This window comes from Somniosus microcephalus, chromosome 28 (assembly GCF_052327205.1).
Source record: "Somniosus microcephalus isolate GS21.2 chromosome 28, FLI_Smic_1.0, whole genome shotgun sequence".
NCBI classification, from domain to species: Eukaryota; Metazoa; Chordata; class Chondrichthyes; order Squaliformes; family Somniosidae; genus Somniosus; species Somniosus microcephalus.
In genome coordinates, this window is record NC_141014.1 from 31,044,909 (window position 1) to 31,060,829 (window position 15,921).

Consider the following 15,921-nt stretch of genomic DNA (forward strand, 5'->3'; position numbering starts at 1 on the left):
GATCTACAAGGCACAAGTCAGGAGTGTGATGGAACATGCTCCACTTGCCTGGATGAGTGCAGCTCAAGAAGCTCGACACCATCCAGGACAAAGTAGCCCGCTTGATTGGCACCCCATCCACCACCTTAAACATTCACTCCCTCCACCACCGGCGCACCGTGGCTGCAGTGTGTACCATCTACAAGATGCACTGCAGCAACTCGCCAAGGCTTCTTCGGCAGCACCTCCCAAACCCGCCACCTCTTCCACCTAGAAGGACAAGGGGCAGCAGACGCATGGGAACACCACCACCTCCAAGTCACACACCATCCTGATTTGGAAATATATCGGCCGATCCTTCATCGTCGCTGGGTCAAAATCCTGGAACTCCCTCCCTAACAGCACTGTGGGAGCACCTTCACCACACGGACTGCAGCGGTTCAAGAAGGAGGCTCACCATCACCTGCTCAAGGGTCAATTAGGGATGGGCAATAAATGCCGGCCTTGCCAGCGACGCCCACATCCCATAAACGAATAAAAAAAAGTCAGTTCTTTTCGCCCTGCACTCCTTGCAGAGGGAGAGTTTTTTCTTGCAGTCAGACAGGTTATAACTCAGCTCAGGTGTGCCTTACGCTGGCTGACCTCCCACACACACACACACCGATTGCTGCTACCTCGTCAGTGAGCGACGGAACCTTTCATCAAGAAAAGCTCAGATCGAGGGGACCAGCACCAACCGACACTCAGCATACCTGGCGAACACACACGCCCACTGCGCCGAGAACCTCCTGATAACCATGGTCAACAGATTGGACAAAGATCAGGTACAGTTCCCCAACACCCCCTCCCCCTCACCCCCCCCAAAAAAAGTCTTTTTTATAAACTCAAGCTTTGTTTTGAGGAGTTGCAATGCCAGGAAACAGATCTGATTGGGAGGCCGGCGGAGAAATCGTGTCAGACAAGCATTTAATTTCCAATCCGGCTCTTTTTAAATGATCTCTCCCTGTTTTAACCTGCTATCTGCTTAAGGGGAGTTACTCTCTCTAGAAGTTTGTGCAGAAGCAGAGGAAACTTGACTCGATTTTAAACTAGGGGCATAGATTTGAAGTAATTGGTCAGAAGTTTAGAAGGGATTTGAGGAGAATTTTTTTTACCCAGAGGGTGGTTGGGGTCTGGAACTCACTGCCTGAAAGGGTGGGAGAGGCAGAGACCCTCATCACATTTAAAAAGTACTTGAATATGCGCTTGAAGTGCCGTAACCTACAGGGCTATGGACCAAGAGCGGGAAAGTGGGATTAGGCTGGATCGCTGTTTGGCGGCTGGCACAGACACGATGGGCCGAATGGCCTCCTTCTGTGCCGTAAATTTCTATGATTCTATAATTAAACTGCCCCGTATACAACGTCGTTCAGCAGCTCCTGCTAGCTTACAAACTCCGCCTTGCAGGCTGACTGTTCCCAGTCCATATTTAACCGGTTGCCTATTAGCAGCATTGATGCAGCGCTCAGTGCTACTTCTCACAGGCAGGCTGAATTACGAGCACCTTCTTCACCCTAACCCAGCTTGCCGCGTGTCATTTACGGGGCTCGAACCAGCAACCGCTGCCCGCACTCTTGCACCTTGTCCGAGTGGCCACTCCTCGCGTGTGACCCCGCACGATAAGTGCCAGCGGGCTATTCGACCGCAGGCGACGTCACCTCGGAGCCCGGTTCCCGTCCCTGCCCCTGAGTGAGTGTTTCTTTCAGGAATGCGGGATGCATTCGGATGCAAAGATTTGTGGAGCAGGATAAGGGTCGGCTGGTCCACAAGCTTGCCCCACACTCACGATGAATCGTGCTCGAACACTGACTCCCTCCTCCCGCACCCCCCTCCCCATCAATGGTCCCTGTAAGCTGCGCTTTGTTCTGCGCGGCCTGTTTCTTTTCGTGCGGGGTCCCTTTAAATTTCGCCGCATGTGCGGGATTAACAATGTAAAAGATGGTGAGCGGCCTCGCGCGCACACCTTAGCGGGAGCATTGCTCCCCCTCTCTCTCCTCCCCCTCCCCCTCTCTCTCCTCCCCCTCCCCCTCTCTCTCCTCCCCCCCCTTCCTCTCTCTCTCCTTCCCCCTCTCCTCCCCTCTCACTCCTCCCCTCCCCCTCTCTCCCCTCCCCCTTCTGCGCTCGCCCCTCCCCCCTCTCCCCCCTCCCATTCCCTCTCTCTCTCCCCCTCCCCCTCTCTCTCCCCCTCCCCCTCTCTCTCCCCCTCCCCTCTCCCTCCCCACCCCCTCTCTCTCTCCCTCCCCCTCCCCCTGTCTCTCTCCCTCCCCCTCCCCCTGTCTCTCCTCCCCCTCCTCTCCCCCTCTCTCTCCTCCCCGCTCTCTCTCCTCCCCGCTCCTCTCTCTCCCCCTCCCCATTTCTCTCCTCCCGCTCCCCATCTCTCTCCTCCCCCTCCCATATCTCTCCCCATTCCCCTCTGTCTCCTCCCCATACCCTTATGTCTCCTCCCCCCCTCTCTCTCTCTCCCTCTCTCTCCTCCCCTCCCTCTCGCTCTCCTCTCCTCTCTCTCTCTCTCCTCCCCTCTCTCTCTCTCCACCCCTCCCCCTCTCTCTCCACCCCTCCCCCTCTCTCTCCTCCCCGTCTCTCTCCTCCCTCTCTCTCCACCCCTCCCCCTCTCTCTCCCCCCTCCTCCTCTCTATCCTCCCCCTCTTACTATACAGACCTCCAGTAAAGGGGAAACTGTGCTATCAGGGCCCTTTTAAAAAGGGAGTCTCAGCTCCCCTCATGCCCTCGAGGATATAAAGCGTACCCCTCCCCCAAGCAGTAGTAAGCTATCTGCAGACCAGAAGGTGCTAGGCCCCAATCTCCAATCTGTGCTGCATTAGTTAACCTCAGTCAGCAGTGAGGGTGCTACAATCAGCCTCAACGTCCCGAGTTAGGGAGGGGGAAAGGGGGAGAATTCAGTCGGGGGGTTCAGGCTCCCAATGGCTGTCAAGTGAACCTCGTCTTGTGCGCAGATGTCAGGCAAAGACAGGATCGGGCTCGTCTGTGATGCCTTCCATAGTGAAATAGCCAACCAATACTCACTGTCTAAAACTCAACATGAGGAATTACCATTTGTGCAAGGTACTGGAGGGCACTGAAGTCAGACGAGGCGGAGACGAAAGCAGAGAGAGTTGAGGCGGACCCTCTTTAAAGATGGAGAACCTCGTTTAAACACAGTTGTCTCGTTCTTGGCATTCCCATCAAAAAGAGTTTCAGGAGGGAGCCTTAGTGTAAACTTAAACCTTTTCATTTTGCTCAGTGTGTCAACACGCAGGAAGACGAGAACTATGCAAACATATAACGAGCGGACTCATATACTCATTAGGCCTGTGCTATCGCAGTGCGAGGTAGAAGCGTGATCAGACAGGTTGATAAAAGCCCACAGACTCGTGAGTAAAGGTCCTGTACAGAATGGCAGACTGGCCCACAGTGAAGGACCCTTGGAGTGGGCAGCACACTGCCATTCCTCGGGACAGTGTGGAAACGTTACAGGGGGGTGGCTGTGAGGAATGTGAGCACGTGTGAAAAATACTTAGGCAGCTCTTTTATCGTAGGGCCCAGGTGGTGTAATGAGCCCTTCAGTTCTCAAGGCTCAAAGGGTATCAAGGGGAGGAACCCATCCTGTATTGTTGTAAAGAAAGAAAGATCAAAAGATTTCTACAGCGCCTTTCGCAACCTCAAATCGCTTTACAACCAATTAAGTACTTTTTGAAGTGTAGTCGCTGTTGTAATGTAGGAAACACGGCAGCCAATTTGCGCACAGCAAGCTCCCACAAACAGCAGTGTGATAATGACCAGATAATCTGTTTTAGTGATGTTGATTTGAGGGATTAATATTGGCCCCAGGACACCGGGGAGAACTCCCCTACACTTCTTCGAAATGGGATCTTTTACGTCCACCTGAGAGAGCGGACGGGGGCCTCGGTTTAACGCCTCATCTGAAAGACGGCACCTCCGACAGTGCAGCACTCCCTCAGCATCGCCCCTCCGACAGTGCAGCACTCCCTCAGCATCGCCCCTCCGACAGTGCAGCACTCCCTCAGCATCGCCCCTCCGACAGTGCGGCGCTCCCTCAGCACTGGCACCGGGGGTGTCAGCCTAGATTTTTTGTGCTCAAGGGTCTGGAGTGGGGACTCGAACCCACGACCTTCTGACTCAAAAGCTGTAAATCACAGCGGGAGGAGCATCAGCAGTGGGTTGGACACTGACATTTCACCTCTGGGGGGCCTGGCTTTGAATTCGGGATCCTGCATAAGAGGGGTGCAGGGGCAGCCTTAATCCAACTCCCACTGGTCATTGGGCCTCAGCGCAGAACTGGCCGAATTATGCACAAATTAGCAATCCCACTCAGAGTAGGGCTCTGGCCGGCCGTATTCCTGGTGGGTTCATCACGTGACCTCTCGCCTCCAACCGCTCCGCCCCCTACACTCCCGGCATTGGTCGCCCGGCACGTCAATCCTCTCGGCGCCATTACCCATCCGATTGGATCATTCTCGACTTTCCATTAAACCGCCGCTGTTCCCATCTCAGGTATTTTTTTTACAACCAAATAAATGGGAGTTCTCAAAGAAAAGGAAAACAACACACGATTATTTTTTTTATTGCCTCTTTGATGTTTCTCCCGCCCGGGTTGTTGCTGGCAGCAGTGTCCGGGAGATTTAGGCCTAGAAATTCGGTGGGCTGCGCCACCAGTTAGCGCCCAAAGAGTGCACTTAGTGGGTTTAGTGCCACTGGCCACGCCTCCCGCGAAATTTAGCGGCGCGCTAATGACAGCGTTAGCCTGTAGCACTGCGCCGCCACCGATGACGTCATTGGTGTGCGCAGCGCCCGGCTACTGCCCTGATCGCGATATTTGGTCGCGCCCCCCGCTGTAATGCCAGTCGCAATTTGCGACCGGTTCAGGGGGGCCTACCTGCGGTGGTAGTGGCGCTAATTAAAGGGGAGGTGCGGGGCGGCCATTTTTTTTGCTGGCCGCCTGCCAGCACCTCCTCGCGCCGCCGTCCCCGGCCTCCTGAGCCCCTCCCTCGGCAGTGCCGGCTGTGTCCCAAGAGCCCGGCACTTCTCCTCGGTGCCGGGCTCTTTTGCCGGCACTCGCGATTTCTGATCGCGCTGGTGCAGGCCCCTCCCCTTTAAGAAGGGGAGGAAGGCCTGCAGTACCGCAGCGCGCCATGCCACAGCATGTGGCGCTGTGGCACGTAGCGCGGCGATATTCAGTTTGAGCGCCCCAAGAGGGATGCGGGGTGCCTCGAGCAGCGCCCCGCTTCCGTTTGGGGCGCTGAAACTGAATATCGGGCTGGCGCAAGCGGCTCCGTCCGGAGCGGTAATTCCGGCGCCCAGGTGAGCTTGGAATCTTTAGTTCCCGGAAACTCCAGGCCAATCCCAGAGGGCTGGCGAACCCTAACTCACAGAGGCCGCAGAATGGGCGGTGTGGGAAGTGGGACAAATGCCACACTAGGGTAGTAGGTCGCAACTTTCTGAGGCTGCCACGTTAGAAAGAAGAAAGAAAGACTTGCATTTATATAGCGCCTTTCACGACCACCGGATGTCTCAAAGCGCTTTACAGCCAATGAAGTACTTTTAAAGTGGAGTCACTGTTGTAATGTGGGAAACACAGCAGCCAATTTGTGCACAGCAAGCTCCCACAAACAGTAATGTGATAACGACCAGATAATCTGTTTTTGTTATGTTGGTTGAGGGATAAATATTGGCCCAGGACACCGGGGTGAACTCCCCCTGCTCCTCTTCGATACAGTGCCATGGGATCTTTTACTGTGGATTAGTGGGTCTTGTTAGAGGGAGCTTTGCTCTGCATCAAACTGTACTTAATGTCTTAATTGAAACATACAAAATTCTTGCAGGGCTAGACAGGGTAGATGCAGGGAGAATGTTTTCCCCTGGCTGGGGAGTCTAGAACCAGGGGTCACAGTCTCAGGATAAGGGGTCGGCCATTTAGGACTGAGATGAGGAGAAATTTCTTCACTGAGGGTGGTGAATCTTTGGAATTCTCTACCCCAGAGGGCGGTGGAGGCTCAGTCGTTGAGTATATTCAAGACAGAGATCGATAGATTTTTGGATATTAAGGGAATCAAGGGATATGGGGATAGTGCAGGGAAGTGGAGATGAGGTAGAAGATCAGCCATGCTCTTACTGAATGGCGGAGCAGGCTCGAGGGGCCAAATGGCCGACTCCTGCTCCTATTTCTTATGTTCTTATGAACTTAATGTCCATGGTGGTGCTGGGTGCCTCAAATGGAAAATATTCCGGCATTAACCCTCACTGTCACGACCATAACATTCAAACCCAAAAAAGGAAAGGAAATCATGGCAGGGGTAGTAGGGACTGGGAAACATGCTACCAGTGCCAACGGTCAAGTCACTGAGTATGATTAGAAGGCTAACTTGACCTTTCCTCTCTTATACGCCTTTACTCGTCTTCTACGTCAGGGCTCTCTGAGCACTCTGTCACATGAGCTGTTTAAGTGCGCACCATTTTCTTAAGAGGGATCACTGGATAACAGAGGAGAGGGAACCAATGGCTGATTTCTCTCCCTGCCAAGGCGTGTTGAGGCCACTATAAGCATCCCAGAGGACAGCGGACTCCGCACAGGCTGGGATTCAGCCCTGGCTTCTTCTGCTCCCTATGGACCAGTGCGCTATCAGGCAATACCTTTATGCACTAGATAAATACATTACTGATTGATTAATAAAAGTGCGCCCACTCCGTTAGCAGAAACTTTCAACGTACTTGTTGATCAGAGCTTAACCTGTACTCACAATGTCACCTGACCAGGCCCCTGCCAAAGAAATCTACAAGTCAACTGCTGAATAAATGGGGAATCTAAGTGTGTGCCTGTAATTGTATGTATTTGTGTGTCTGTATATGTGTGTACGTATGCCAGTTATTATATATATGTGTGTGTGTGTGGTTTAATAGTACAGAGTCCCTGTTTAATCAGCTATATTAGGGTTGGTCACAACCTGTGTGCATCTATATATTCAGCACTTCCTTGCGACAAATGAACCTTAACCTGTGACCATGTTAGGCAGCATATTTTACACTTAAAAAAAAACAGTTTGGAACACAATTCCAGCTGTTGGACCATTCCCAGAAACGTTTGTGTGGGTGCGGGTCTGCCCTGTGCCTCGGTCGGTTGTGTGCTTGTGCGGGCACGCCCGTCTGTGTGCGCCGTGGTGTGCCACCCCACAGCGGTGGGTCACCGCAACAAGATCCGATCCGGGCCAGCGCTGTTGATCGCAAAGACTGACCCCTCATGGGACTTTTATTTGAGAGGAGCTATTTTAGATAAATTTTCTTGTGTGATTGCTGAACTTTGATCTAGGTTTTACCATAGAAAATTTGGCAGTGCAAGGATGAGGCCATTTGGTCCATCGCGCCTGTGCCCGCTCTCTGTAAGAGCCCTCTAACTCAGCCCCATTCCCTTTCCCTGTACCCATACCCCCTTGCACGCCTTTTCCTTTTCCAAATATTTATCCACTTTCCTTGGAGAAGGTGCAAAAAAAGATTTGCGAGAATGATACCAGAACTGAGAGGTTATAACTATCAGGAAAGGTTATATCAGGAGAGGTTATAACTCTAGAAAAGAGAAGGGGACCTGATAGAAATCTTTAAAATTCTGAGGGGGTTCGACAGGGTAGATGCAGAGAAGATGGGCAGGATTTTCATTGGGCCGTGGAGGCAGGATTGGAGGCGTGTGGGGGGTTAAAATCTCGAAATCGGGGGGCACGAACCCATCCCGACCCCATCCCGCCCCCAACCCGCCTCCATGCCAGTTTCAAAGGAGGCAGGTACCCGACCTGTGCTGGGACCCGCCTCCCCGAGGCGGGAAGGGGATTAGTGCCAATTAACTGCCTGTTAACAGGTAGTTAACAAACAGTTTTTAGCCTAATCCCTATTTTTACTGTTGAAGTGTGGGATTCCCGACGGCTCCAAACCACGGCAAGTTAGCGAGGCGGTCCGTCGGGATGAAGGGCTTGGAGGGGTCGAGATGTCCGGTGTTCAGGTGAGTAATGGGTGCATGAGTGCAGAGGTAAGTGTGTTTGGTGTGTGTAAAGTGTTTAAAGAAGTTTTACTTACCTTTACTTACCTTTACAGCCTTCCTTCCTTCAGGTCTCGGGAGTCCCTCATCTCACCGGCACAGAAAGCAGAATGGCCGTGAGCTGTCAAAAGTTGCAGCATTCAGCTTTCTGTTCTGGAGAGATCTCTAAATCAGCCTGAGATGAAGGAATTAACTTGGAGTACAGATTGTCAGTGTTTGACAGCTTCAAACAGCTGTCAAGCGCTGATATTTCCTCTGTCAAAAGCTTTTGACAGATGAAATGTCAATCTGTGATGTCACCTGTTGCCAGGTGGCCCTTAATTGGCCTGCTGAGCTCGCTGGGTGGGCTCAACAAGGTCAATCAAGTGAAAATCGTGTGGGTTGGCCACAACTCGATGGAGGCGGGACTACAATGCCGAAAGTTGTAGTCCCGCCTCCTACACGCTTCCTCAATCAAAATCCAGCCCAGTGTTTCCACTTGTGGCGGAGTCCAAAACTAGTGCCCGTAAATATAAGATAGTCACTAATGAACCCATTAGGGAATTCAGGAGAAATTTCTTTACCCAGAGAGTGGTGAGAATGTGGAGCTTGATACCACAGGGCGAGGTTGCGTAGATGCATTTAACGGGAAGCTGGATAAGAACAGGAGGGAGGAAGGAATAGAAGGTTATGCTGATCGGGTGAGATGAAGTGGGGTGGGAGGAGGCTCGTGTGGAGCATAAACACCAGCAGGGACCAGTTGAACTGAATGGCCTGTTTCTGTGCTGTAAATTCTATGTAGTTCTGCCTCCGTCACTGTTTCCAGTAGGCCATTCCAGATCCTAAAAAACCTTTCTCCCATACCGGGTCTACACGGCTTGGAACCACACTGGGTGATGCATTCACCAACTGATCCCCAGGAGCATCGGGTTATGCAAAGAAGGACTTCATTAACAATACTGATTGTATAACGAGCCTTGCCGACCTGGGGACCGGGTACGTTATCAGGGTGAAACGGATTGCAGGAAATAAGCTCCTATTTACATTCTGGGCGGTACCATCAGTGACCCACGGTTGCTTATTTATGCAAGCTGTCCTCACAATTTAAAAAGAAAGAAAGACTTGCATTTATATAGCGCCTATCGCGACCACTGGATGTCTCAAGGCGCTTTACAGTCAATGAAGTACTTTTGGAGTGTAGTCACTGTTGTAATGTAGGAAATGTGGCAGCCAGTTTGCACACAGCAAGCTCCCACAAACAGTAATGTGATAATGATCAGATAATCTGTTTTTGTTATGTTGGTTGAGGGATAAATATTGGCCAGGACACCGGGGATAAATCCCCTGCTCTTCTTTGAAATAGTAGCTGTGGGATCTTTTCTGCCTGAGAAAGCAGATGGGGCCTCGGTTTAATGTCTCATCCGAAAGACAGCACCTCCGACAGTGCAGTGCTCCCTCAGTACTACACTGGGAGTGTCAGCCTAGATTATGTGCTCAAGTCCCTGGAGTGGGACTATGAACCCACGACCTTCTGACTCAGAGGCGAGCGTGCTACCCACTGAGCCACGGCTGACCCTTTGAAAGGTGGGGGCTGTGTCGCAGACGGTGCCAATTAACTTGGCAGCCATACCCTCCTACAAGAAAAAGGGACAGATACAACAGTGTTTGGGGAGGAGGGAGATTTCTGATCCTTTAATCTGCGCGAGGCAGCGGAACAAGACGACAAGTTCAGACAAGTGAGGAATGTTGATTCATAGGACATCGACATTTGATTAAATCGGGAAAAAAACTTCCCAGGCTTTAAGGATGTTCTCATAAATACAAAGGGCAGACATAACTGCACCATTGCCTTGTACAAAGACCGTGCAGCTCATTGGCTGACACGGCGCCGTTAATAGACACAGAGCGACTCATTGGCTGACACAGCAGTGCCAATAGACACAGAGCGACTCATTGGCTGACACGGCAGTGTCAATAGACACAGGGCGGCTCATTGGCTGACATGGCAGTGTCAATAAACACAGAGTGGCTCATTGGCTGACATGGCAGTGTCAATAGACACAGAGCGGCTCATTGGCTGACATGGCAGTGTCAATAGACACAGAGCGACTCATTGGCTGACATGGCAGTGTCAATAGACACAGAGTGGCTCATTGGCTGACATGGCAGTGTCAATAGATACAGAGCGGCTCATTGGCTGACACGGTGGTGTCAATAGACACAGTGAAGAGTAGGTGTGACTGTGCATCATTCCCTTGTGTATTGTCTCCATGAGGAGCCCAGCAGTGCAGGATCACCACTTAGTTTAGTGATTTTGGTCGCATCACCCGGTGGGAGAAGGGAATAGAGGGTTATGCTGATGGGGTTAGATGAAGTAGGGAGGGAGGAGGCTCATGTGAAGCATAAACACCAGCCTGGACCAGTTGGGCCGAATGGCCTGTTTCTGTGCTGTAAATTCTAGGTAATACTATGAAGTTTTGACTCCACAACTGTTTCTGGTAACACATTCCAAATCCTAACAATAGAGTTAACGGACAGTGCTATAACCAACACCTCAAAGTGTTTATAGTTTCTGTATCAAGAGAACATTCCAGTTCTTTTATCACCCTGTGATTCTCTGTGACCTCCTCCAGCCCCACAACCCTGACACAACAGTGCAAATCATTGGCTGGAAAAGTGGTGTCAATAGACACAGTGCAACTGATTGGCTGACCCACCGAGGTATGTGCGCTCCTTTAAATCTGCCCTCTTAAGCATCCCCGATTTTAAATCGCTCCACCATTGGTGGCCGTGCCTTCAGCTGCCTGGGCCCTAAGCTCTGGAATTCCCTCCCTAAACCTCTCCGTCTCTCTACCTCTCTCTCCTCCTTTAAGACGCTCCTTAAAACCTACCTCTTTGACCAAGCCCCTGCCCTAATATCTCCTTATGTGGCTCAGTGTCAAATTTAAATGTTAAACACACCTGTGAAGTGCCTTGGGAGGCTTTACTACATTAAAGGCGAATATTGCCCACATTCACTGTAGCACCAAATCCAGGCTGACACTCCCAGTGCAGTACTGAGGGAGTGCTGCACTGTCGGAGGTGCCGTCTTTCGGATGAGACGTTAATCCTCAGGTGGACGCAAAATATCCCATGGCACCATTTCGAAGAAGTGCAGGGGAGTTCTCCCCGGTGTCCTGGCCAATATTTATCCTGCAACCAATGCCTAAAAACAAATTATCTGGTCATTATCACATTGCTGTTTGTGGGGGTTTGCTGTGCGCAAAATGGCTGCCGCGTTTCCTACATTACAACAGTGACTACACTTCAAAAGTATCTCATTGGCTGGAAAGCACTTTGGTTGTGAAGGTTGTGAAAGGTGCTACATAAATGCAAGTAAGAACATAAGAACTTAGGAAGCTAACTTTCCACACTATCCCCATATCCCTTGATTCCCTTAATATCCAAGAATCTATTGACCTCTGTCCTGAATATACTCAACGACTGAGCATCCACAACCCTCTGGGGTAGAGAATTCCAAAGATTCACAACACTTTGAGTGAAGAAATTTCTCCTCATCTCAGTCCTAAATGGCCGATCCCTTTCTTTCTTTATTGATTGTTAATATTGCAACTACACTGTCGGTCGGTCACCTCCCAATACCTGTTCATTGTATGAAGTACGCAGTAGGGCGATTAACTCAGTTAACATCAGTGCGTTTCTGTTCAACAGAGCTGGATACCCAAGGTGATTAAGAAGAAAACCTGTTCCACTTTCCTGGAGGACACGACCACCCAAAGGTAAAGGACTAACAGCAGACATAGAAGGAGGAACATTCAGAATAACGAGTGGGGTTGGTGGGCTAGAGAAGAGTCATGTCCATTGGAGGCAGTGCAACGAAGGTTCACTAGATTGAGGCCAGAATTGGAGGAACGCAGAGACCTTGGAGGGGTTTTCTTTCTCTCTCTCTTTCTATCTGTCTTTCTTTCTCTCTCTCTTTCTTTCTGTCTTTCTTTCTTTCTCTCTTTCTTTCTCTCTTTCTGTCTTTCTTTCTTTCTCTCTTTCTTTCTCTCTTTCTTTCTCTCTTTCTCTCTTTCTTTCTTTCTCTCTTTCTCTCTTTCTTTCTCTCTTTCTTTCTCTCACCAGCTCGGCTAACACATCTCACTTCCTCCGCCCTGTTCAGCAAGCACCTGCTCTGCCAATGCGGCTACCCCAAAGATTGCCACATCTCGGTGGCGACAGAGGACAACTTTGGAGCTGCCATCGTCAGCAGATGGAATACGGCTGAGCACACGACGGAGGAGCCGACCGATGCCTTCGGGGACTTGGCGTTTTTCGGGAAAGGGAGGAGGCACGGCAAGGTAGGAATGAGGTGGCTGCACTTCTGCTCGCTGTTAACCAAGCAATGTATTTTTACATCGAGATATTTGAGACATTGGTGGGTGATCATAGAATCGTACAGCACAGAAGGAGGCCATTCGGCCCATCGTTCCTGTGCCGGCTCTTTGAAAGAGCCGTCCAATTAGTCCCACTCCACCTGCCAGAAATTCCCAGCTCTTCTTCGAAATAGTGGCCGGGGGATCTTTTACGTCCACCTCAGAGGGCAGAGGGGGCCTCGGTTTAACATCTCATCTGAAAGATGGCACCTCCGACAGAGCAGCGCTCCCTCAGCACTGCGCTGGGAGCGTCAGCCTAGATTTCATGCTCCAGTCCCTGGAGCAGGCTCGAACCCGCGACCTTCTGACCCCAGCGAGAGCCATCGGTGATACTAGAGGTGACAAGTGTAACGGTGAGGCGTTCTCCAGCTCCTCTGGAGGCGACAGTGTCCAATTCCACTGGCTAAGGGCCAAGGATGCGATTTTTCTGCTGGTTTGTACAGCGCACCTTGAGGCGTTGGGAGAAGAAAATAACCACAATTCACGGCTTCTGCGCACAGGCAAGCTTGGGATTTAGGGATTAGTACAATGCTGCAAAATCCTGGGATCAATTAAATGCAACAGTACCTTGAACGTAGGGCATCAGTGAGTTCCTGCCTTATTTGCAACATCATCCCCTTTACATACACTGAATCACCACGTACTTCGTCACTCGTAGTCACTGCCTAGTGTACAATTCCATTCCAAAACAGATCCTCGTTGATTTTCCCTGTTACAGCGAGACAGTCCCCAGACAAAATGATGCCTGATGGCTCTACAGCTTGTGACACTGTCCTCTGCGGCACTGAGCCAAGCAGACAAGAAGCAGCCCGGGTTTGGTCACATGGCGAATGCTGAATGAAGCTGGGGGTCCTTGCGATGACTAGTTCCCACTCCAGAGGGTCTCGTAACCCCAGTGTAAATCTGCCGGATGTTTGCTGGGATTACGCTGGGTTTGCTGAGGACTTTACAAGACCTGGCCCCACTGACTAATGTCAAAGCAGCTTCAGCCGATCTCACTGTGTCTGTGACCAATTTTTTTTTTGGGTGCGCGGCCCCTTTAAGGGGCTATGCGGCCCATTCAAAATAACACGCATGCGTGGTTTTCCAAATTTAAAAGCCGGTGAGCCGGCTGTGCGGGAGGACCAGAGCGCTGCACAGCCACGCAGCTTAAAGGGAACATTGTTTGTGTCTAATGACAGCACTGTGTCAGCCAATGAGATGCACTGTGTCTATTGACAGCACTGTGTCAACCAATGAGACGCACTGTGTCTATTGACAGCACTGTGTCAGCCAATGAGATACACTGTGTCTAGTGACAGCACAGTGTCAGCCAATGAGATGCACTGTGTCTATTGACAGCATTGCGTTAGCCAATGAGACGCACTGTGTCTATTGACAGCACTGTGTCAGCCAATGAGATGCACTGTGTCTAGTGACAGCTCTGTGTCAGCCAATGAGATGCACTGTGTCTAGTGACGGCTCTGTGTCAGCCAATGAGACGCACTGTGTCTATTGACAGCTCTGTGTCAGCCAATGAGATGCACTGTGTCTAGTGACAGCACTGTGTCAGCCAATGAGATGCACTGTGTCTATTGACAGCTCTGTGTCAGCCAATGAGATGCACTGTGTCTATTGACAGCTCTGTGTCAGCCAATGAGACGCACTGTGTCTATTGACAGCATTGTATTAGCCAATGAGACGCACTGCGTTAGCCAATGAGACGCACTGTGTCTATTGGCACCGCTGTGTCAGCCAATGAGCCGCACTCTGTGTCAGACCTTGATACCCCTAGGGAAGGGAGGGAAAATTCAGGCAGTATGCCTCTGTTATTCTTATGTTCATTAGGTGTTGTATCTTGACAAACAACATTCATGTAATTAATCATCATTAACGCTGGGCGGCATGCGGTTAGTAATCAGTACATATTGAGTTGCCCTTTCTCTGGCACAGGGACCCAGTCTTTTATTTGTGGCCGTTCTTTTATTATTCTTTCTTTGACTATCCCAAAGGTCTTCTCATGTTCTGTTCTAATAACTTAAAGCAAACAGAATGCCGAACTGTTTTGTTAAACCAGTGGCATACAATTGGGAGGATGTCAAACCGAGAGCTGTGTCCCTCAATACTGCACGGGGAGCGTCAGACTAGGTTTTCGTGCTCAAGCCTCTGAAGTGGGACTTGAACCCATGACCTTCTGACTCAGAGGGGCGAGTGCTGGCCAAGGAGATACAAGGGAAAAATTCAAGCCCTCAATGGAGGAATTCTTCTGTGGCTCAGTGAGTAGCACTCTCGCCTCTGAGTCAGAAGGATTGTGGGTTCAAGTCCCACTCCAAAGACTTAAGCACATAAAGCTAGGCTGACTCTCCAGTGGCAGTGCTGAGGGAGTGCCGCACTGTCGGAGGTGCCGTCTTTCAGATGACATTTAAACCGAGGCCCTGTCTGCTCCCTCAGGTGGACGTAAAAGATCCCATGGCACTATTTCGAAGAAGAGCAGGGGAGTTCTCCCCGGTGTCCTGGGGCCAATATTTATCCCTCAATCAACATCATTAAAAACAGATTATCTGGTCATTATCACATTGCTGTTTGTGGGAGCTTGCTGTGCACAAATTGGCTGCCTCGTTTCCTACATTACAACAGTGACTACACTTCGAAAAGTATTTCATTGGCTGTAAAGCGCTTTGGGATATCCGGTGGTCGTGAAAGGCGCTATAGAAATGCAAGTCTGCCTTTCTTTGTAGTCTGCGATTCACCAGAGAGCTGTGTGACATTCACACTTCTGGTTAGTAGTCAATAAATAAATAGACAGACAGCACCAGCTTCTGTGCCTGTTGCAACCATAAAACAGGGCACTGACTGGCATGACGGGAGACCTGGTGGAACCAATAAGATCAGTGGGATCCTGCTTTGTAGTTACCTGTTTCCAATTCTGAAGCCTAGCCTGGTGGACATAAGGATTAGGAGCAGGAGTAGGCCGTACAGCCCCTCGAGCCTGCTCCACCATTCAATAAGACCATGGCTGATCTTCGACCTTGACTCCACTTTCCCGCCCGATCCCCGTATCCCTTGATTCCCCTAGAGTCCAAACAAAGGAGGCAGCCTGATCCACTTTCTACCCTTCCTCCTCGTCAAACTCTCTGTCCTTTCCACAGCCTGTGAAAGGAGTATGACTTAATGGTGTCTTACGAAGGGTTTCTGTTAAGTCCGTGAATGATTGAGACACGGACCAGCAGGAGTGAAAACAAACAAGTCTTTACTGGTGGAAGTCAATAGCGAAAACTAACAAACAGAGGCTCTCTAGCGCCTTTTATACAGGGGTGGTCACTGCCGGTACTGCAGTCTGAGACCAGTTATTCTCTTAAAGGTACATACACAACAATTCCTCCCCTTTTAGATAAACAGTACATAACATTCATTTAACAACTAAATGATAACTAATTACAATCACAATCACGGTTGCTAGATACATTGGTTAAGTTTAAGCAATTATAAGTT

General features: G+C 50.5%; 1 protein-coding gene across 1 annotated transcript in view; it reads left to right on the forward strand.

Moving 5' to 3' along the window:
- The first annotated feature begins 567 nt into the window (after positions 1-567).
- trpm4a (transient receptor potential cation channel, subfamily M, member 4a) overlaps positions 568-15,921 on the forward strand; it is a 92,752-nt gene continuing 77,398 nt past the window's right edge. The window contains exons 1-3 of the mRNA XM_085969693.1: positions 568-803; positions 11,747-11,814; positions 12,198-12,375. Coding sequence (XP_085825819.1) covers positions 777-803; positions 11,747-11,814; positions 12,198-12,375 — 273 coding nt within the window. The 5' untranslated portion in view covers positions 568-776. The remainder of the gene's footprint in view (positions 804-11,746; positions 11,815-12,197; positions 12,376-15,921) is intronic.